The sequence below is a fragment of the Elephas maximus genome, chromosome 9 (genome assembly GCF_024166365.1).
Source record: "Elephas maximus indicus isolate mEleMax1 chromosome 9, mEleMax1 primary haplotype, whole genome shotgun sequence".
NCBI lineage: Eukaryota > Metazoa > Chordata > Mammalia > Proboscidea > Elephantidae > Elephas > Elephas maximus.
In genome coordinates this window covers 73,368,309-73,391,464 of record NC_064827.1, presented here as the reverse complement: position 1 = coordinate 73,391,464, position 23,156 = coordinate 73,368,309, and the positions used below count along the sequence as shown (strand labels likewise).

The following is a 23,156-nucleotide window of genomic DNA, read 5'->3' as shown; positions in this document are numbered from 1 at the left end:
CCAACACACTTTGCATTCCCTCTTCCCACGGTCCTTGGTGAGCCCTGTTCCTAGAGAGCCAAAGTGTAAAGCCAGGGCAATTACTTCATGTTTGTCTCTGAGGAGCAGCCAGTGGAATTGTACTCCAGAGGCCCAGAACCTAGAAATACGCCTGTCACAGTTTTCACAAGGCACACCTAACATCCATCACTGAAATATGGCTTGCTGCTTGCTAGCCATCCCAATGCAACCTGCAACCCTGGGTCCTCTCACTCTTCTCGGTTGTTACAGGCTGAGAAGTGCCCTGGATGCCTGAGGAGTTTCCCTCTGAGATAAAATGGGAGAACTGCAGGAGCAGAGTGGTTTCCTTTGTTGATGAATGCTGTTTGGGCCAGATAAATACGGTGAGTTCTGAGAGAAAGGGGCAGAGTTATGCTTTCCTATCTAGTCCCACAAAGTTCCCAATCAGTGTCCCTGCCTCCTGTTTCTCAGACCATCCTGAGATAAGCCTTGGGATATCCTTCCTTACAGAGTAAGTCACCTATGTTCACTCTTGCAGAGGGAAGGACTTATCTCAAAAGTGGCCACAATGCAAGGTATTTATGAGCATGAGATCTGACTTCAGAGTCTCAGTTTAGACCTACTACCCACTTGTGATCTTGTGCAAGTAATTTTTGATTTCACTGAGCCTTGAAAGCTCATCTATGAAATGTGTGTAAGATTTGTGAGTATTCCATTAGATACTGTTTTGTACAGTGACTATGGGTCAAAACATGGCAGCTCTTATTGCCTATGTTAGATGAGCTGAGGGCCTGGAAGCCAGGGAATGTGGATCTTAATGGATATGTATCAAAGATGGAAATAATCTGGAGCTCACCTTTCCAACATTTTCCATCACCTTGCTTTTGTGTTTTCATCTCACTGTCTGCTTTCTCACCCTTCCAATGTAGATTGAGGACTAGGAAACAGATGGGCAGATCTGGGAGGCAGGATCCATTGACCTGGAACTTCAGAGACATGTAAATAGTGTGAGGGTTGAATCTATCAGAGAGGACTACAAGTACCACCCTTTCTACAGTTTTTGACGTGTGTCTCTTTTCTTCTTCCACGCAGATTGGTGACATGGACAAAAACAACCAGTCTAGTGTCTCTGAATTCCTTCTCTTCGGTCTCTCTGAGAAGTCAAACCACCAGCCTCTCCTATTTGGCATCTTCCTGGCCATGTACCTGGTCACTGTCATGGGCAACCTGCTAATCATCCTGGCCATTGGTTTTGACCCACAGCTCCACACCCCCATGTACTTCTTCCTGTCCAACCTCTCTTTTGCTGATGCCTGCTTTTCTACCACCACAGTCCCCAAGATGCTGGTGAACATCCAGACGCATAGTCAGACCATACTCTATGGGGGGTGCTTAGCCCAGATGCATTTTTTCATGACATTTGGGGCTCTGGATGACTTCCTTTTAGGGGTGATGGCCTATGACCGCTATGTAGCCATCTGCAGGCCTCTTCACTATTCCACAGTCATGAGTTCTCTTGTGTGCTTGCTCCTTCTTGCACTATGCTGGGTTCTCACCACCCTTGCTGCCCTCTTACACACCCTGCTCATGGTTAGGCTATCTTTCTGTGCAGACAACACTATCCATCACTTTTTCTGTGACGTGGTCCCTCTGCTGCAGCTCTCCTGCTCAGAAACCAGCACCAACCAGATAGCCCTGTTCCTTGTGGGCTCCATGATACTCACTGGTCCTCTTTCACTGATCATCCTGTCATATGCACGTATCATCTCCACCATCCTCAGGGTCCCATCTGCCTCTGGCAGACAAAAGGCCTTCTCCACCTGTGGGTCTCACCTCACAGTTGTCTTCCTGTTCTATGGCACAGCAATTGTTGTCTACCTGTGCCCCACTTCTTCACACTCAGGGGGAAAAGATAGAATTGCAGCTGTATTTTACACAGTGGTGACCCCCATGCTAAATCCTTTCATCTATAGCCTTAGAAACAAGGATATGAAGAGAGCACTGAGCAGACTTATTGGCCTGAACACACTTTCTTCTCTAACTTTACGTCCAGGTTACATCCAGGAAGGCCCACATGCTCAGGAAGTAGTAGCCCTCCCTTCAACCCCATATGAATAGGTATTAGGGAACAACCATCTGAAAAATTTTCTTGAGCTCCAAATCCAGCCATGCATGTGGCCAGTGTACCTTTGTAAATAAATCACAGAGGACCTTACTGCATACAAAATGTACAAATTTTTCTCTTATGTCTTGATGGGGATCTCTACCTTCCTTTGGCAAGATCAATCAAAATTTAATTTGGTTGCAGATAATCTAATGAAAATATGAGTAGCTTTGGAAGATACTATTCAACCGGCATTTGGCATTTATTTATTGTTACTGTTCTCCCAATGCCGTGTTAGGCATAGGAAATATTGAAATAAGGAAGCCTCTGTACTTAAGTAACTCACTTTCTATGTAGTATGTTATTGTACACAAAAGCAAGTTATCATAAAACAGGTCTGGTCATGATGGCATTGTGTTATGAATTGAATTATGTACCCCCAAAATATGTATTGTAAATCCTAATCCCTATGCCAGTGCTTTTAATCCCATTTGGAAATGGGTTGTGTTTGTTATGTTAATGATGCAGGATTAGTGTAAGGGTGTGTTTTTAGTCAATCTCTTTTGAGGTATAACCAATAAACAGCAACGATAACAACAAAAAGAAGACAAACTCTGCTGCCACTGAGTTGATTCCGACTCATAAAAGAGGTTAAGCAAGTGAGCAAAGCAGAGGTGGGGTAAGAGATGCCAGGACACATGGGGAGCTCCAAGGAACCAGGAAGTAGCAGCTGAAGAGACAAGAACCTTCCTCCAAAAGGACAGAAAGAGAAAGGCTTCCCCCAGAGCCGGTGCTCTGAATTTGGACTTCTAGCCTCCTAAACTGTGAGAAAACAAATTTCTGTTTGTTAAAGCCATCCACTTGTTACAGCAGCACTAGATAACTAAGACATATTGCCATAAAAGTTAAGATTTATTTTATTCTATATGCTTGCTATTTATGTGTTAACTCATTTGGTCCTCCAATGTTGACTGTCTTGATGTAGGAACTATGGTTTCATAATTTAGAGATGGAGAAACTCTGGTTACTGAGGATTTGCTATAGTATCCTACTTTTCAGTGCCAGTATTTGTAACTAGACAAATTCATATTCAACAAATATGTATATGTAGAAGCCCATCATGTGCCAGCTATTGTGTTATGCACTATTGATAAAAGTTAAAATGAGTAAGAGTTGGTCCTGTCTTAACATGGTTATGGCAGACATATGATCAGTTTAGAGGTACTTAGGTTGGACTATGATAGGTGCCATAATAAGGACTGGAACATAGAGGCGAGAAAAAGAATTCTACCTAGAGGTGGTGATGCAAGGTGAAAACACCACAAAGTTTAGTAAAGCAGAAAGAAAGGTTTTATTTGGCATATACTCAAAAAGGCAAAAGTAGGAAATGAACAAGCATGCTGCCAGAGCCATGTATGTCCGAGTCCGAGGAATATTACAGAATAGGCAAGAATTGGAAAACAGACAGGCATGCTGCCATAGCCATGTCTGCCAGAGTCCAAGGAATGTTACAGAGTCATCAGTATATATTGACATTACAAATAGGCAAAACCATTGAAAGCTTCACCTTTTCACAGATTGGCTAGAAACTGTTACGTCACCATGATTCTACATTTTGAATCGGCTTTCTTAACAACCATTCGTATAGGTTTCGGTAACTACCGTCAGGAGGATCTTCACTGGTTCAACAAATTTTCTATTCACTAAATGCTAATAGAAAAAGATAAGAACCTTTTTGTGTTCTGTTTGATTAGAGTATGAGAAATTTACCCTGAAAGATGTTTTCCAAGATCGTCTTAGCTATCGCTTTATATGTCAGGGCCCAGTTAATGTATTCTTGTGAGACCAGCTCCAGCTGGGTCACATTCTAGGATAAGGAATAATGGCTCGAGTATTATTTCCTAAGTCAGTGTAAGTTGCAGTTTAATCCATGACATTTTATTGGACCTCAAAACGTGAGCCATTGAAATGGTGAAGAAAGAACTTCAAGGATTCTGTAGGGGCAGGCTACTTGCAATACAGACTATACTGGTTCATGATGCCTGCCCCGCATAACCTTGGAATCGGTTTCTTAGTGGTTGCCTCATTTGAAAAGAACTTGCTCTAGCATCTTATGTACAGTGTCCATGAAGTCTTTTGCTTAATTCTGTCTTTTTTCCTCTCCATTTCTTCTTCTAGGTGTCAATATTTTTCAATTATGACTGCTGATCATTTCCACATGGATCTTTTAAAAAAACACTGATAACTCAAGTCCCACTCCACACCTCTCTGAAGATGAATCCCTAATATCTTTATTTTAAAAAGTTTTCTCCAAGAAATTCTAGAGTTCAGCCAGGGCTGAGAAATACTGCTATAGGATTTCCTTACCAGCAACAAATGAACAGATGAAGCAATGCAACATAAGAGTAGATATTTTCCATTATACTCATGACACCAAAATCAGTTTGGGATAGAGCAGGTATGCAGCACAAAGAAGTTTCTGAACACTGACCTCAGGTTAACTCTTTTATAAACCCAAACCCACTGCCATTAAGTTGATTCCAACTCAAAGCAATCCTATAGAACCCTATAGAACTGCTCCACGGGGTTTCCAAGGCTGTAGATCTTTACGGAAGCAGATTGCCACATCTTTCTCCTGGGTTTTCTGGTGTGTTTGAACTGCCCACCTTTTGGTTAGCGGCTGAGTGCTTTGACCACTGCACCACCAGGGCTCCTTCCTGTTCCTCTACTCTTGACTAATGTCTGCCTCAGTTTTGTATGTTTTTCCCATTTTAATATCATTATTGTAAGTGTGAAGCATCTTTTTGCCACAGCAGCTGAGTTTACTTGAGCCGCCAGCACTTCTATGTCCTCAAAGTTAGCAATCCCAGTAAAAAAGAAATTTCGTTTTCAGATGTTTCCAGCAGAAGTTTCAAAAGGGGATCAGATCCCTCTGGCTTGGGGAGAGACATGTACATCTCTAAACTAAAACCTATGGCTGGAGGATCAACTATTCTCATTTATCTAGCCTGTGTCACACACCCACTCCTGATGCTGGGAAGTGAGGTTAGCCCTGCCTGAAGGCACATGGAATAAGAATGGAGATGACTGGTGCCTCCAAAATGTGTTGGGCAGATAAAAGCTTGTAGGATCACACAGGTAAAAATGCCTCAAACATATTGATGCTCAAACATGACATCTCTTGCTACTGGCCTGGACTGATCTTGTGTCCTGGGCTTGGGTAATTGTGTTTCTAAAGCCTAACCTTATATTCTGGACTTTGTGATTTACTGACATTCTTTTGATGCTGACCACTTTCTGAGTAACATTTATACCTAAAGTTTCCCATTGATGGGCTTTGCCTCTGCCTTAGTCAAAGCTGAGGAGCCCAGCTCCTGGATAAAAAGTTACCTGTGAATTTTCAGGCCCGAATGTAGGAAATTAAAAATACTTTACTTGGCAGGCCTCAGGGGGAAAGGTGCCCTCCCCAACCAGACTCAGTGAGGTGCCTTTGCTGAAGCCTCCTTATTGGGGAAAATGGGGAGGTAAACTTGAAGATATTTTCCCCTACTCTTATCCAACACTAGGAAACCCTGGTGGTGTGGTGGTCAAGAAATTCGCTGCTAAGCAAAAGATCAGCAGTTCAAATCCACCAGGTGCTCCTTAGAAATCCTATGGGGCAGTTTTTCTCTGTCCTATAGGGTTTTTTTTTTTTTTAATAGGGTTACTATAAGTCAGAATCGACTCGACAGAAACAAGTTTTTTTTTTGTCTATCCAATACTCAGTACATTTCCACTACTAGCCCTTCCCCCTTCCTGCTCCCACTAGCCCCTGGGTCCATAAAACTGCAGGAGCCCTTTGTTCAGAGCTCTGTCATCAGCAGTGAGACTGGTCCCCACATCTATGCTGATCCACCTGAACCTCACCTTGGTGTCATTAGGGGAAATATGGAAAAGAAGTATCAAACACCTTCTTCTCAGGTTTTTCTTTCTTATACAATGGCAGTAGGTGATTAAAGGCTTGTTTGTTAGTTTTATTTTTGGCTTGTTGTCTTAACTGGCTTCTCCAGCCCCTGACAACTCACCTCAGCTCTCTCAGCTCCTTGACAAAAGCTACTTAGTTGCAAATCCATTCAAACATTTTTTAAAAAATTGTACTTTAGATGAAGGTTTACAGTGCAAACTAGTAGTTTCTCATTAAACAATTAGTATACATACTGTTTTGTGACATTGGTTGTCAACCCCACAAAATGTCAACACTCTCCCCTTCTCCACCTTATGTTCCCCATTACCAGCTTTCTTGTACCCTCCTGCCTTCTCATCCTTGCCCCTGAGCTTGTGTGCCCATTCACTCTCGTTTTGTTTCATGAGCCTGTCTAATTTTTGGCTGAAGGGTGAACCTCAGGAGTGACTTCAGTATTGAGCTAAAAGGGTGTATGGAGTCCATACTTCTTGGGGTTTCTTCAGGCTCTGTCAGACCAGTGAGTCTGGTCTTTTTGTGTGTGTGTGAGCTAGAATTTTGTCCTGCATTTTTCTCCAGCTTGGTCTAGGACACTCTATTGTGATCCCTGTCAGAGCAGTTGGTGATGGTACCCAGGTCCCATCTAATTGTGCTGGACTCAGTCTGGTGGAGGCTGTGGTAGTTGTGGTCCTTTCCTTCCCTTGTGTCTTTGGATTTCTTCATTCTCCCTTGCTCCAGATGGGGTGAGACCAGTAGAGTATCTTAGATGGTCACTCACAAGCTTTTAAGACCCCAGATGCTACTTACCAAAGTAGAATGTAGAACATTTTCTTTATAAACTATGTTATGCCAATAGAGCTAGATGTTCCCTGAGGCCCTGGCTCCCAGAGCCCTCAGCCCAGCAATTTGGTCTCTTAGGGAGTGTAGATGTGTCTATGGAGCTTGCATTACCTTACCTTTACAAGTTGTTCTGGCTTCCCCAGTATTGCATACTGTCTTGCCCTTCACCAAAGTTACCACTTATTTACTGTATATTTAGTGTTCCCCTCCATCCCTCCCCTCCCTTGTAACCGTAACTGGGCCAGTGGGTCCATGCCCAGTGTGCAAGAAGACAAACTTTCAGGTGCTGGTTTTAAGAGAAAGAAAGGGTTTATTTAACAGGCTAGCAAGCGGGAACTCAGCGGTATTGACCTCAAATTGAGTTCCACGATCTGCGTGAGCAATGTATAATTTATACTTAAGCATATTCATTTAGGGGTAGAGGGAAATGGTAGGCAGAATCAGGTTTTACGTACTCATAGTTTCTACTGATTATTTATTATGAGGCAGGGCAAGACTCAGCACCAAAGTGACCAACAGACCAAACGGTTTTAAAAGGGGTTTGGCTATTGTCCATAATGCATTTCTGGTGATTTTGGTTCCTTGGCATGAGTTTTTTGGTTCCTTGACATAAGTTCTCTTGTGTTATTGAGCATGCATGGCAGTCCAGGGTCGTTTGTAGGTCATCATGGTCTGCTCTGCACATGTCAGGCTACTCTGAGCTGGTTAGATCTGCACTCTTGCAAGGCTCTCCGGAGAGTCTGAAAAACACATTAGAGGGAGTGAGTTGACGTGGTGGGGAGGTGACCAGGGGTGGGCTGAAACCTGGTGGAGTACTAATTAATCAGGTGCCTTCAGTGTCTTCAGCCTCCAGTCAAAGATTTTGTATGTGTGTGTGTGTGTAAATCTTTTCATGAGTTTTTATAGTAGTGGTCTCAGACAATATTTGTCCTTTTGTGATTGACTTATTTCACTCAGTATAATGCCCTCCAGATTCATTCATGTTGTGAGATGCTCTGCAGATTCATCATTGTTCTTTATTGTTGCATAGTGTTCCATTGTGTGTATGTGCCATTGTTTCTTTACTCATTCGTCTGTTGATGGGCACCTAGGTTGTTTCTATCTTTTTGCTATTGTAAATAATGCTGCGGTGAACGTGGGTGTGCATATGTCTATTTGTGTGATGGCTTTTATTTCTTTAGGATATATTCCCATGGGTGGGATTTCTGGGTCATACAGTATTTCTATTTCTAACCATATTGTTTTCCAAAACGGTTGTACCATTTTGCATTTCCAACAGCAGTGCATAAGAGTTCCAATCTCCCAACAGCTTCTCCAACATTTGTTATTTTCCGTTTTGTTTTTGGTTCATGCCAGTAATGTCAGGGTGAGGTGATATCGTATTATGGTTTTTATTTGCGTTTCTCTAATGGCTAGTGATCCCGAGCATTTCCTCAAGTGTCTGTTAGCTGCATGAATGTCTTCTTTGGTGAAGTGTCTGTTTGTATCCTTTGCCCATTCTTTAGCTGGGCTATTTGCCTTTTTGTTGGAGAGGTGTTGGACTTTCCTGTTGATTTTAGAGATTAGACCTTTCTCGGATTTGTCATAGAAAAAAAATTTTCTCACAGTTTGCAGGTTCTCTTCTTACTTTTTTTCTGAAGTCTTTTGATGAGCATCAGTGTTTAATTTTTAGAAGATCCTGGTTATCTAGCTTATCTTCTGGTGCTTGTGTATTGTGGGTTATGGTTTGTATCCTGTTAATGCCACGTATTAGGGCCTCTAGCTTTGACCCTATTTTTAATTCTATGATCTTCATAGTTTTTGGTTTTATATTTAGGTCTTTGATCCATTTTGAATTTTTTTTTTTTATGGTATGAGGTATGGGTCTAGTTTCATTTTTTTTTTTTTTCCAGATGGACATTAAGTTTTGCCAGCACCATTTGTGAAAAAGCCTCTCTTTTCCCCATTTGATGGATTCTGGGTCTTTGCTGAAGATCAGGTGACCATAGATGGATGGATTTACATCTGGATTCTCAATTCTGTTCCATTGGTCAATGTATCTGTCATCGCACCAGTACCAGGCTGTTTGGACTACTGCAGCTATATAGTAGGTTCTAAGTTTTAAGGTAAGGTAGTGTGAGTCCTCCTACTTTATTTTTCTTCTTCAGTAGTGTTTTACTTATCTGGGGCTCTTCCTTTTCCATATAAAGTTAACGATTAGTTTTTCCATCTCGTTAAAGAATGCTGTTGGTATTTGGATGGGGATTGTATTGTATTTGTAGATTGCTTTGGATAGAATTGACACTTTCACAATGTTAACCCTACCTACCCATGAGCATGCAAGGTATGTTTTTCCATTTATGTAGAATTCTTTTGGTTTCTTGTTTTCTAGTTTTCTTTGTATAGGCCTTTTACACCCCTCGTTAGATTTATTCCTAAGTATTTTATTTTTTTAGAGGTTATTATAAATGGTATTATTTTCCTGATTTACTTTTCGTCATTCTCTTTATTGGTGTATAGGAATCCAGTTGATTTTTTTATGTTTATCATATATCCAGCTAACCTGCTGAATCTTTCGATTAGTTCCAGTAGTTTTTTCATGGAGTCTTTTGGGTTTTCTATGTATAGTATCTTATAATCTGCAAATAGGGCAGTTTTACTTCTTCCTTACCAATTTGGATGCCTTTTATTTCTTTTTCTTGACTTATTGTTCTAGCTAGGACTTCCAGCACAATGTTGAATAGGAGTGGTGATAAAGGGCATCCTTGTCTTGTTTCTGTTCTCAAGGGGAATGTTTTCAGGCTTTCTCCATTAAGAATGATGTTGCCTGTTGGTTTTGTACAGATGCCATTTATTATGTTGAGGAACTTACCTTCTATACCTATTTTATTGAGTGTTTTTACCAGGAAAGAGTGTCAGGCTTTATCAAATGCCTTTTCTGCACCCACTGGTATGATCATGTGATTCTTTTATTTATGTGGTTAATTACATTGATTGATTTTCTAATGTTGAGCCATCCTTGCATACCTGGTAAGAACCCCACTTGGTCATGATGTATTATTTTTCTGACATGATGCTGAATTCTATTAGCTAGAATTTTGTTGAGAAATTTTGCATCTATATTCATGAGAGATATTGGTCTGTAATTTTCTTTTTTGTGGCTTCTTTGCTTGGTTTTGGTGTCAGGGTTATGCTGGCTTCATGGAATGAATTCAGAAGTATTGCTTCCTTTTCTGTGTTCTGAAATAGTTTGAGTTGTATTGGTGTAAGCTCTTCTTTGAACGTTTGATAGAATTCTCCAGTGAAGCCATTTGGGCCGGGGCTTTTTTTTTGTTGGGAGTTTTTAAGTTACCATTTCAATCTCTTCTCTTCTTATGGGTCTGTTCAGAATTTTGACATCATTTTGTGTTAGTTTGGATAGGTAGTGTGTTTCTAGAAATTTGTCCATTTTCTCTAGGTTTTCAAATTTGTTGGAGTATAGTTTTTCATAATATTCTGTTATGATCCTTTTTATTTCAGTTGGGCCTGTTGTGATGTCCCCCATTTCATTTCTTATTTGGATTATTTGCATCCTCTCCTGTTTTTCTGTTGTCAGTTTGACTAGTGGCTTATTGAATTTGTCGATCCTTTTGAAGAACCAACTTTTGGCTTTGTTGGTCCTATTGTTTTTCTATTCTCTATTTCATTTATTTCTGCTCTGATCTTTATTATTTCCTTTCTTCTGGTGGCTGTGGGCTTCTTTTGCTGTTCTCTTTCTATTTGTTCGAGTTGTGTGCAGCTAATGTTTTGACTTCGTTCCTTTCTTCTCTTTTAATGTGTGCATCTATTGCTATAAATTGGCTTCTGAGCACTGCCTTTGCTGTGTCCCAAAGGTTTTGGTATAATGTGTTTTCATTCTCGTTTGATTCTAGGAATTTTTTTTTTTATTCCTTCTTTGATTTCTTCTATTACCCAGTGGTTTTTAAGCAAGGCATTACTCAGTTTCCATGTATTTGACTTTTTTCCCTTCTCTTCCTGTTATTAATCCTTACTTTTATGGGGTTGTGATCAGAGAAAATACTTTGTATTACCTCAATGTTTTGGATTTTGTTGAGAGTTTCTTTGTGGTCTAAGATGTGGTCTATTCTGGGGAGTGTTCCATGTGCATTGGAAAAGAATGTGTACTTTGCAGCTGTTGGATGGAGTGTTCTCTATATGTCTGAGGGCAAGCTGATTGATTGTGGCCTTTAGATCCTTAGATCTTCTGTATCTTTGCTGAGTTTCTTTCTAGATGTTCTGTCCTTTATCAAGAATGATGTGTCTTTGAAGTCTCCTACTATTACGGTGGAACACTCGATTTTTCTTTTCAGTGCTGTTACAGTTTTTTTTTTTTTTTTGTATTTTGAAGCCCCGTCACTGGATGCGTAGATATTTGTTATGGTTATGTCTTCATGAGGGATTGTCCATTTAATCATTATATAGTGCCCTTCTTTGTCTTTTATGGTAGACTTTGTTTTAAAGTCTGTTTTATCTGAGATTAGTATTGCCACTCCTGCTCTTTTTTGTTTGCTGTTTGCTTGGTATATGTTTTTTTCCATCCTTTGATTTTTATATATTTATGTCTTTGTTTCTAAGGTATGTCACTTGTAGATAGCATATTGATGGGTCCTGTTTTTTTATCCATCCTGTTACTCTCTCTTTATGGGTGCATTTAGGTTATTTATGTTGAGTGTGATTATTGATAGTATGAATTTATTGCTGCCATTTTGTAGTGCTTTTTTGTGGTGTAGATGTTTTCTTTGTTCCTCTTACTCTCTTGTGCTGAATTCCTTTCGTCTGTGTATTCTTTTCTTTTGTTTTTGTAGATTTTGTTTTCACTAAGACATTATGTTCTTCTTCTATATTTTGATGAGTAGGTTTGTTAACTTTCTTTGTGGTTACCTTGAAAATTACCTCTTTCTTCCTAAGTTTAAACCAGTCTTTTATTAATATCACCTTGATTTCCTCTCCATTTGAAAGTTCTATACTTACACCATTTATTCCCTCTTTCATTATTCTGACATTGTTGTCATTTACTGATTGACCTCTCTGGTTACCTGTTGTAAATCTTTTAGTTTTGTTTTCTCCTTAAGAGTTCATTACCTAGGTTGGTATCTGGTTGATGTGGTCTTGTGTGGTAGATCCAGGCTGTTGTCTGATATTGTTGGTTCTCTAACTTAAGAACTCCCTTTAATAGTTCTTGTAAGTTTGGTTTGGTTTTTACATATTCCCTTAATTCTGTTTACCTGGGAATATCCTAATTTTGCCATCATATTTGAGTGAGGGTTTTACAGGATATATTATTCTTGGTTGGCATTTTTTTCTTTTAAGGTTTTATATATATTATCCCATTGCCTTCTTGCCTGCATGGTTTCTGCCAAGTAATCAGAGCTTAGTCTTATTGTTTCCCCTCTATATGTGACTTTTCACTTTTCTCAAGCTGACAACCCATCAGGAAAGAGTGGAGATGGCTCATGGCACCAGCTGTTCAGGAGAAGGGTAAGGAAGGAAGGTAAAAAAAGACAAGAATCCGAGAAAAGAGAGAAAAAAAGGCACTGAAGGAAACCACTGGCATGGTGGCAGAGACCAGGGAAAGGGCTTCCCAGCCAAGCGGCACTGCACAATCCATCTAGAAGGAGTGAGATGACACACAGTGCCAAGTGTTCATGACAAAGGAATGGAAGGAGGTAAGAGAGAGAAGAAACCAAAAAAGCAACAACAGTAACAAAAAAAAAAAAAAATAGCACTGAAGGAGCGGGTCGTAGGGGTGTGACAAATCCAAGCAGCAAGGAGCCAGCGGCTCCCAAGCTGGGGACTGCAGGCCTCCAGAAAGCGGTGGAGGTCACACAGGGGGAAAAAGTGTGGGAGTGGGAAAGCACATATCGCTGATTACCGGGTGCTCTGTCTTCTGCTGGGAGCTCTGTGAAACTGCCTCCCCATCCTCTGTGTCCACCTTTCTTGGTGGCTAAGAGGTCTAAGATCGGGAATCCATGCCACCTTAGCTGATAGGGCACCTCCAATTCGTAGCTCTCCTCATTGTCTGTTCTCTCTCAGTTTCTCATTCCTTTTGATGCTTGAATGAGCTCTCGATCCCTTCATTTGATGCTTAGGGTTCCAGGATAGATGTTTGTATCTGTTTTACTTAGCTTATTTTAGTCGTTCTGTGGATGGACAGCATGGTGCTTCTGTTGATCATGCCGTGTTGGCTCCAGCCCCACCATCCCGTTCAAACACTCTTAAGCAAGAAAAAGAAGTTTAGTACAAGGATTAAGCCTGTTACTCTCCAGCCAATTTCAACTCATGGAGACCCCATGTGTTACAGGGTAGAACTGCTCCATAGGATTTTCTTGGCTGTAATCTTTTTTTTCTCTCTAGATTTTATTTATCTTGCTGCTGTTGTTGAGAATATGCATGACAAAACATACACCAATTCCACAATTTCCACATGTACAATTTAGTGACATTGATATCATTATTCAAGTTGTGCAACCATTCTCACCCTTCTTTTCTGAGTTGTTCCTCCATCATTAACATAAACTCACTGTTCCCTAAGTTTCCTGTCTAATCTTTTGAATTGCTGTTGACAATTTGATCTCATATATAGTTCTTAAGATAGCATAATGCTTAAGGCAGAATTTTTTTTACTAGTTTAGCTAAACTATTTTCATTTTTAAGATGACTTCAGGGGATATTGTTGGTTTAAGATTTAAAGATTATCTCAGGGCAATCATTGCAGGGGCTTATCCACCCACCATAGCTCCAGAAAGTCTAGAATCCATGAGAATTTGAAATTCTTTTCTCCATTTTCCCCCTTTTGATCAGGATTATTTTATGGAATCTCTATCAAAATGCTCAGTAATAGTAGCTGTGTACCATCCAGTTCTTCTGGGACTCTTGGCAAAGGATGCAGTTGTTTGTGGACGCAATTAGGCACACATTCCATATCCTCCTCCTATTCCTAACTCTCCTTCTTCCTCTGTTGCTTCGGGTAAATAGAGAACAACTGCTGTGCCTTGAATGGCTAATTGCAGCTTTTAAGACCTCAGGCGGGCACTACAAAATGAACTAGGAGGTAAAACAGAAACACTAAACATGTTATTCGGCCAATTAAATAGGATGTCCCATGAAACCATGATCCTAAACGTCCAAACCAAGAAACCAAATCCCATGAAGTGTTTGGTTGTACATAAGTAGCTTGAGCAGCTACTCTTTTTTTTTTTGTCATTGTTGTAACTATATTATCACAGAGCTTTTGCCAATTCAACTTTTTACAGGTGTACAGCAACTTATTGGCAGCAATTACAATAATCAGCTATACAACCTTACCCTTAATCAATGCAAATTTTCCATCACTGTTAACCTCCACCACCTGCCCCCCCCCCCCCGCCCTGCCCATCCTTTCCCTCTGCCTCCCAACCCTGGAATAAATTTTGTCTCTAGACATTTGTCTTTTCTTGTCTTTTTATGTAAGTGAGGTCATACAATATTTGTCCTTTTGTGATTGGCTTGTTTTGCTCAGAAAAATTCTTCAAGCTCAATCCATACTGTAGCATGTATCAAGATTTCATTTCTCCTACTGGCTGAGTAGTATTCCATTGTATGCATTACCACATTTTGTTTATCCATTCATCTGTTGATGAACATTTAGGTTGTTTCCACCTTTTGGTTATTATGAATAGTGCTGCAATGAACATTGCTGTACAAGTCTCTGTTTGAGTCTCTACTTTCAAGTCTTTTGGGTATATACTTAGGAGTGGAATTTCTGGCTGGGTCATACAGTAGTTCTAGTTTTAGTTTTTTGAGGATCTGCCACACCGTTCTCCACAATGGCCATACCATTTTGCATCCCCCCAGCAATGGATAAGGGTTCCAATTTCCCCACATCCTCACCAACATTTGCTAATTTCTGTTTTTTTTTTTTTATTCTTAGCCATTCTAGTAGGAGTGAAATAGTGCCTTGTTGTGGTTTTAATTTGCATCTCTCTGATGGTTAATGATGCTGAGCATATTTTCATCTGTTTGGTGGCCATTTGAATGTCCTCTTTGATGAAATGTCTATTCAAGTTCTTTGCCCATTTTATGATTTATTTGTCTTGTTGTCATTTAGTTGTCGAAGTTTCATATGTATTTTGGTTATTACATTCTTGTCAGATACATGGTTTCTGAAGATATTCTGCTGGTCAGTAGCTTGTCTTTTTACCCCTTGGTAATAAAACTTTTTTGATAAAAACTTTTGGTGAACAAATTTTTTAATTTTTATGAGGTCCCATTTATTTTGTCTTTTGCTGTTTGTGCTTTTGTTATTGTATTAGATAATCCATTGTTGAAAGCTAGGTCTGACAGTTTTCTCCTGCCTTTTCTTCTAAGAATTTTATGGTTTTAGTTCGCACATTAGGTCCTTAAATTATTTTGAATTTGTTTTTGTGTGTGGTGTGTGTGATGGTTAAAATTGTGTGTAAACTTGGCTAGGCTATGATTCTCAGTGTTTATATGTGATCACCCCATGGTTGAATCCGCTGTAAGTAGGCAATCAGTTGAAAGGGAGTTTCCTTGGGGATGTGGCCTGCACCTGAATATAAGCAGACGTTCTGGCTTTTTGCTCACTCTGGATCCTGTGGTTGCCTCCTGTTCCTCTGGCCTCTAGCTCTTGGGACTTGAGCTATCAGCTTATCTGCAGATACTGGGACTCAGATCCTGCGGCTGCCTCCTGTTCATCTGACCTCCGGGTCTTGGGACCTGAGCTACCGGGTTATCTGCAGATTTTGGAATTTGTCAATCTTCACAGCCTGAGAGCTGGAGCCCTGATCTCCGACCTGCCAATCTTGGGTTCACCAGCCTCTGTGGCTACATGAATCAAGAGAAGCCTCTATCTTGATCCACGGACTTGAGACGTTCCAGCCCCTACAATCGCATGAGCCATTTCCTTGATAGAGATCTCTCTGTATATACACTTTACTGGTTTTGCTTCTCTAGAGAACCCAGCCTTAGACAGTATAAGACATGGATCCTGTTTGATTTTTCTGCATGTGGAAATCCAATTTTTCCAGCACCATGCATAGAAGAGAACCATCTCTCCCCATTGAATGGACTTAGCATCATTGTCAAAAATCAGTTGACTGTAGGAGTGTGGGTTTATTTCTGGGCTCTCAGTTCTGGTCTATTGTTCTATGTGTCTATCGTTATACCAGGTTATTTTGGCAACTGTAGCTGTATTGTATGTCTTTAAATCGGAAAGTGTGAGCACTCCTACATTGTTCTTCCCCTGGCCATTCCACATAAAGTTGAGAATTGATTTTTCTATTTCTGGAAAAAAGGCTGGTGGAATTTGATCAGGATTGTGTGAATATATAGATCATTTTGGGTAATATCGACATCTTAACAATACTAAGTCTTCCATTCCATGAACATGGAGTATCTTTTTATTTAAGTCTTCCTTTTTTTTTAATATCTTTAAGCAGTGTTTTACAGTTTTCATTGTATAAGTTCTTCATGTCCCTGGTTAGATTTATTTCTAGGTATTTTATTCTCTTAGATGCTATTGTAAATCGAATTGTTTCTCTAATTTTCCTTTAAGATTTCTCATTGCTAGTGTATAGAAACCCATCTGGTTTTTGTTTGTTGACCTTGTACCCTGCAACTTTGCTAAATTCCGTTATTAGCTCTGGATGTTTTCTTGTGGACTCTGGGATTTTCTGAATGTAGGATCATATTATCCATGAATAGAAATAATTTTACTTCTTTTTACTTTTCTTGTTTTATTGCTCTGGCCAGGGCTTCTAATATTATATTGAATAGAAGTGGTTAGAGTGGGCACCCTTGTCTCTTTTCTGATTTCAAGGGGAAAACGCTCAGTCTTTCTCCCTTAAGTATAACGTTTGCTGTTGGCTTTTCATATATGCTCTGAATCATATCAATGAATTTCCCTTCTATCCTAGTCTTCTTTAGGATTTTCGTCAAGAAAGGGTGTTGGATTTCATCAAATGATTTCTCTGCTTCCATAGAGATGATCATGTGGTTCTTTTCCTTTGTTCTACTGATGTGGTGTATTGTATTAATTGATATTCTACTGTTGAACCATTCAAGCATTCCTGGAATAAATCCGACTTGGACATGATGTATGACTCTTTTAATATGCTTTTGCATTCTGTTCATTAATGTTTTGTTGAGGACTTTTGTGTATATGTTCATAAGAGATATCAGCCCATAGTTTCTTTTCTTCTGGTGTCTTTGTCTAGTTTGGGTATCAGGGTTATGTTTGCTTCATAGAACGAATTAGGGAGTATTCTTTCCTTCTCTATCTTTCAGAAGAGTTTAAACAGTATTGGTGTCAGCTCTTCTCTAAATGTTTGGTAGAATTCCTCAGTGAAGCCATCTGGTCCAAGACTTTTTTTGTTGTTGTTGCGAGGTTTTTTTTGATCACTGCGTGATCTCTTCACTTGTTACAGGTCTGTTGAGACTTTCTATTTCCTCTCGAGTTATTTTGGGTAGGTTGTGTGCTTCTAAGGATTTGTCCATTTCATCTATGTTTTCTAGTTTGTTGCTGTACAGTTATTCATAATATTCTGTCATAACTCTTTATTTATATTAGGTCAGTTGTTATGTTCTCCCTTTCTTTTTCTTTTTTTTTTTTTGGCTATTTGCATTTTTCTCTTCTTTGTCAGTCTAGTTAAAGGTTTGTCAATTTTATTGATCCTTTCAAAGAACCAACTTCTGGTTTTATTGATTATTATTTTTCTCTTTTGGATTTTATTTATTTCTGCTCTGGTCTTTGTTACTTCCTTTCCCCTAGTAGGTTTAGGCTTAGTTTGTTCTTCTCTTTCTAATTCCTGGAGTTGTTAAATTATGATGTTAATTTTAGATGGTTCTTCTTTTGTTTTATGTAGACATTTATTGCTGTAAGTTTCCCTCTGAGTACTTCCTTTGCTGCAGCCCATAAGTTTTGGTATGTTATGCTTTCATTTTCATTTGACTGTAAGAAATCTATGATTTTTTTTTTTTTACCCATTGGTAATGAGGATGGCACAGGACAGGGCAGTGTTTTGTTCTGTTTTACAGAGTGTTGCTATGAGTCAGATCCAAATTGATGGCACTTGTCATGGATTGAAATATGACCCCCCCAAAATGTGTGTATCAATTGGGCTAGGCCTAGATTCCCTATATGTTGTAAATCCTGCCTCTATGATGTTAAGGAGGGAGGACGGGTGGCAAATGTATTAGTTAGGCAGGACTCAACCTACAAGACTTGATTGTGTCTTGAAGCAATCTCTTGAAATATAAAAGAAAGAAGCAAGCAGAGAGACAGGGGGACCTCATACCACCAAGAAAGCAGCACCAGGAGCAAAGTGTGTCCTTTGGACCCGAGGTCCTTGTGCCTGAGAAGCTCCCTGACCAGGGAAAGATTGAGGACAAGGACCTTCCTCCAGAGCTGACAGAGAAAGAAAGCCTTCCTATGGAGCTGACACCCTGAATGTGGACTTTTAGCCTTCTTTACTGTGAGGAAATAAATTTCTCTTTGTTAAAGCCATCCATTTGTGGCATTTCTGTTATGGCAGCATTAGATGACTACAACAACAACATTGGTAGTTTATAGTGTATTGTGTAATTTCCATGTATTTGTGTATTTTCTAGGTTTTTGTTATTGATTTCTAGCTCCACTCTGTTGTGGTCAGAGAATATACTTTTTATGATTTAAATCTTTTTAAATTTATCAAGACTTGCTTTGTGACCTAAAAGGTGGTCAATCCTGGAGAATAAAACACGTGATGTGCACTGGAGTAGAAAGTATATTGTGCTGTTTTGAAGTGAGTGTTCTGTATATATCTGTTAAGTCTAGTTGGTTTATAGTGTCATTCAGGTCTTCTGTTTTTCTGTTGATTTTCTTTCTAGATGTTCTGTCCAACATCGAAAGTGGTGTATGGAAGTCTCCAACTATTATTGTGTTGTGTTGCTGTTAGGTGCCATTCAGTTTGTTCTGACTCATAGCGACCCTATGTACAACACAACAAAAACACTGCCAGGTCCTGCGCTATCCTTGTAATCATTGTTATGTTTGAGGCCATTGTTACAGCCACTGTGTCAATCCATCTCATTGAAGGTCTTCCTCTTTTTTGCTGACCCTCTACTTTGCCAAGTATGATGTCCTTCTCCAGGGATTGGTCCCTCCTGATAACATGTCCAAAGTATGTGAGGTGTAGTTTCACCATCCTTACTTCTAAGAAGCATTCTGGCTGTTCTTCTTCCAAGACAGATTTGTTCATTCTTTAAGCAGTCCATGGTATATTCAGTATTCTTCGCCAACACCACAGTTTCAAAGGCCATCAATTCTTCAGTCTTCCTTATTCATTGTCCAGCTTTTGTACACATACGAGGTGATTGAAAACACTATGGTGTGGGTCAGGTGCACGTTAGCCTTCAAGGTGACATTTTTGCTTTTCAATGCTTTAAAGGGGTCTTTTGCAGCAGATATGTCCAATGCAATGTATCTTTTGATTTCTTGACTGCTGCTTCCATGGGCACTGATTGTGGATTCAAGAAAAACGAAATCCTTGACAACTTCTATCTTTTCTCTCTTTATCAGAATGTTGCTTATTGGTCCAGTTGTGAAGATTTTTGTTTTCTTTATTTTGAGGTGTAATTCATACTGAAGGCTGTGGTCTTTGATCTTCCTCAGTAAGTGCTTCAAGTCTTCTTCACTTTCAGCAAGAAATGTTGTGTCATCTGCATATGCAGGTTGTTAATGAGTCTTCTTCCAATCCTGATGCCCCATTCTTCTTCATGTAGTCCAGTTTCTTGGATTATTTCCTTAGGATACAAATTGAATAATTACGGTGAAAGGATACAAACCTGACCCACACCTTTCCTGACTTTAAACCACACAGCACTCCTTTGTTCTGTTTGAAAGACTGCCTGCTGATCTATGTACAGGCGTCCCATGAGCACAATTAAGTGTTCTGGAATTCCCATTCTTCGTAATGTTATCCATAATTTGTTATGATCCACAAAGTCAAATGCCTTTGCATAATCAATAAAACACAGGTAAACATCTTTCTGGGATTCTCTGCTTTCAGCCATGATCCATTTGACATCAGCAATGATATCCCTTGTTCCACATCCTCTTTGGAATCTGGCTTGAATTTCTGACAGTTTCCTGTTGATGTATTGATGCAGCTCCTTTTGAATGATTGTTGTCAAAATTTTACTTGTGTGTGATATTAATGACAGTGTTCAAAATTTTTCACATTTGGTTGGGTCACCTTTCTTTGGAATAAGCACGAATATGGATCTCTTCCTGTTGGTTGGCCAGGTAGCTGTCTCCCAAATTCTTGGCATAGACAAGTGAGCACTTCCAGTGTTGCATTCTTTTGTTGTAATATCTCAATTGGTATTCTGTCAATTCCTAGAGCCTTGTTTTTCGCCAGTGCCTTCAGTGCAGCTTGGATCTCTTCCTTCAGTACCATCGGTTCCTGATCATATGGTACCTCCTGAAATGGTTAAATGTCAGCCAATTCTTTTTGGTACAGTGATTCCTTGTATTCCTTCCATTTTCTTTGATGCTTCCTTTGTCGCTCAGTATTTTGCTCATAGAGCCCTTCAATATTGCAACTCGAGGTTTAAATTTTTTCTTTGTTTTTTATTCAGCTAGAAAAATGCTAAAGTGTCTTCTTCCCTTTTTGTTTTCTAACTCCAGGTCTTTGCACTTTTCATTATAATACTTTACTTTGTCTTCTCGAGCTGCCCTTTGAAATCTGTTTTGCTCTTTTACTTCATCATTTCTTCCATTTGCTTTAGATACTTGATGTTCAAGAGCAAGTTTCAAAGTCTCTTCTGACATCCATTTTGGTCTTTTCTTTCTTTCCTGTCTTTAATGACCTCTAGCTTTCTTCAGGTATGATGTCCTTGATGTCATTCCACAACTTATCTGATCTTTGGACATTAGCGTTTAACTCATCAAATCTGTTCGTGAGATGGTCTCTTAGTTTGGGTGGGATATACTCAAGGTCTTACTTTGGCTCTTGTGGACTTGTTCTAATTTTCTTCATCTTCAAACTGGACTTGCATATGAGCAATTGATGATCTGCTCTGCATTTATCCCCCAGCCTTGTTCTGACTGATGATATTGAGCTTTTCCATCAACTCTTTTTCTTTCCACAGATGTAGTCAATTTGATTCCTGTGTATTCATCGGACAAGGTCCCTGTGTATAGTTGCCATTTATGTTGTTGACAAAAGGTATTTGCAGTGAAGAGGTCGTTGGTGTTGAAAAATTCTATCATGTGATCTCTGGTATCGTTTTTATCACCAAGGCCATATTTCCCAACTACCAATCCTTCTTTGTCTCCAACTTTTGCATTCCAATCACCAGTAATTATTAATGCATCCTGATTACACATTCAATCAATTTCTGACTGCAGAAGTTGGTAAAAAATCTTCCATTTCTTCATCTTTGGCCTTAGTGGTTCGTGCATAAATTTGAATAATAGTTGTATTAACTGGTCTTCCTTGTAGGCGTATGAATATTATCCTATCACTGACCACGTTGTCCTTCAGGATAGATCTTGAAATGTTCTTTTTGATGAAGAATGAAACATCATTCCTCTTCAATTTGTCATTCCAGGCATAGCAGACCATATGATTGTGCAATTCAAAATGGTCAATAGCTGTCCATGTCAGCCCTCTAATACCTAGGATATCGATGTTTATGCATTCCATCCCACATGCCTGTAAGTTTGTTGTACTGTGGGAGCTTGTGTGTTGCTGTGATTCTGGAAGCGATGCCACCGGTATTCAAATATCAGCAGAGTCACCAATGGCAGACAGTTTTCAGCTGAGCTTCCAGACTAAAACACACCAGAAAGAAGGACTCCATGGTCTACTTCTGAAAAGAATTAGCCAATGAAATCATTATGATTAGCAGAGGGACGTTGTCTGATATAGTGCTGAAAGATGAGCCCCTCAAGTTGGAAGGCACTCAAAAGACGACTGGGGAAAAACTGCCTCCTCAAAGCAGAGTTGATCTTAATGACGTGGATGGAGTCAAGCTTTTGGGACCTTCACTTGCTGATGTGGCATGTCTCAAAATGAGAAGAAACAGCTGCAAACATCCATTAATAATTGGAATGTGGGATGTACTATTATTGTACTGCTATCTTTTCCTCCTGTCAATTCTATCAGTGTTTTCTTTGTCAAAAAAAAAAAAAAAATTTTTTTAATGTTGGGTGCATATGTATTTATGATTGCTAAATCTTCTTGATTAATTTACCTTTTTATCACCATGTAATGTCCATCTTTATCTCTTCTGACAGATTTTATCTTAAAGTTTACTTTGTCTGATATTAAGATTGCCACCCCGTATCTCTTTGGTTGTTATTTGCATGCAATATTTTTTTCCTGCTTTCTCTTTCAACCTGTTTGTGTTCTCAGGTTTAAGGTGTGTCTTTTGTAAACAGCATATAGTTGAAATTTAATCCATTCTACCACTCTCTGCCTTTTGTTCGGAACATTTAGTACACTTACATTCACTGTAATTAGTGATAAGAAGTGATGTACTTCTGCCGTTATTTATTTATTTATTGTGTGTGTGTGTGTGTCTTAAGCCCTCTTTTCTTCAACCTGTACTACTGCTTGCTTTTATGTTTTGTTGTTTTTGTAGTAAGCCTTTCTGTTTCCCTCTCCTTTCCCTCTGTGTACATTTTTATATACTTTCTTACTGGTTACCTTGAATATTGCATTTAAGAGCTTATATTTACAACATTCTAGCGTAAGTTTGTATCAACTTAACTTCAGTAACATACAATAAATTCTATATCTATACCATTCCTCACCCCCTTGTGTTGTGTTGTTCTCACTAATTGCTGTGTCTTTGTATTTCATGTCTCCTGTAACATAATTTTATCCTTTCCCTTTATATGTTTGTTATTAAAAGCATGAAGGACAAACATTTAGAATTATTAAGCATGAATGCATTATTACTAGTCAGTCCTTATGCTTGTTCATGCATTTCCCTTTATAAGGGATCTTTCTTTTTCATATATAGCTTTGAATTCCTTTTTAGTTCTTCTCCCTTACATCGACAGAACTCCCATTAGTATTTTTTTCTTTTTAATTGTGACAGTTTAGTTTCTTATTAAACAGTTAATGTAGAAATTGTTCTGACATTGGTTGCCAGCCCTGTGATGTGTCAATGCTGCTGAATCTTTCTATTAGTGCCGTAGATGTATAGTATCATATCATATGCAAAAAGGGATAGGTTTAATTCTTTTCTACCAATTTGGATGCC

General features: G+C 39.2%; 1 protein-coding gene across 1 annotated transcript; it reads left to right on the top strand.

Moving 5' to 3' along the window:
- The first annotated feature begins 353 nt into the window (after window positions 1–353).
- LOC126082470 (olfactory receptor 24-like) lies at window positions 354–2,118 on the top strand. The gene is made up of 2 exons (XM_049894982.1): window positions 354–383; window positions 1,093–2,118. The coding sequence occupies exon 2, from the start codon at window positions 1,102–1,104 to the stop codon at window positions 2,116–2,118; it is 1,017 nt and encodes a 338-aa protein (XP_049750939.1). The 5' UTR covers window positions 354–383; window positions 1,093–1,101.
- The last annotated feature ends 21,038 nt before the right edge of the window (window positions 2,119–23,156 follow it).

Coding starts and splice junctions, on each gene's coding strand:
- LOC126082470 (XM_049894982.1), top strand. CDS start 1,102: ATGGACAAAAACAACCAGTCTAGTGTCTCTGAATTCCTTCTCTTCGGT.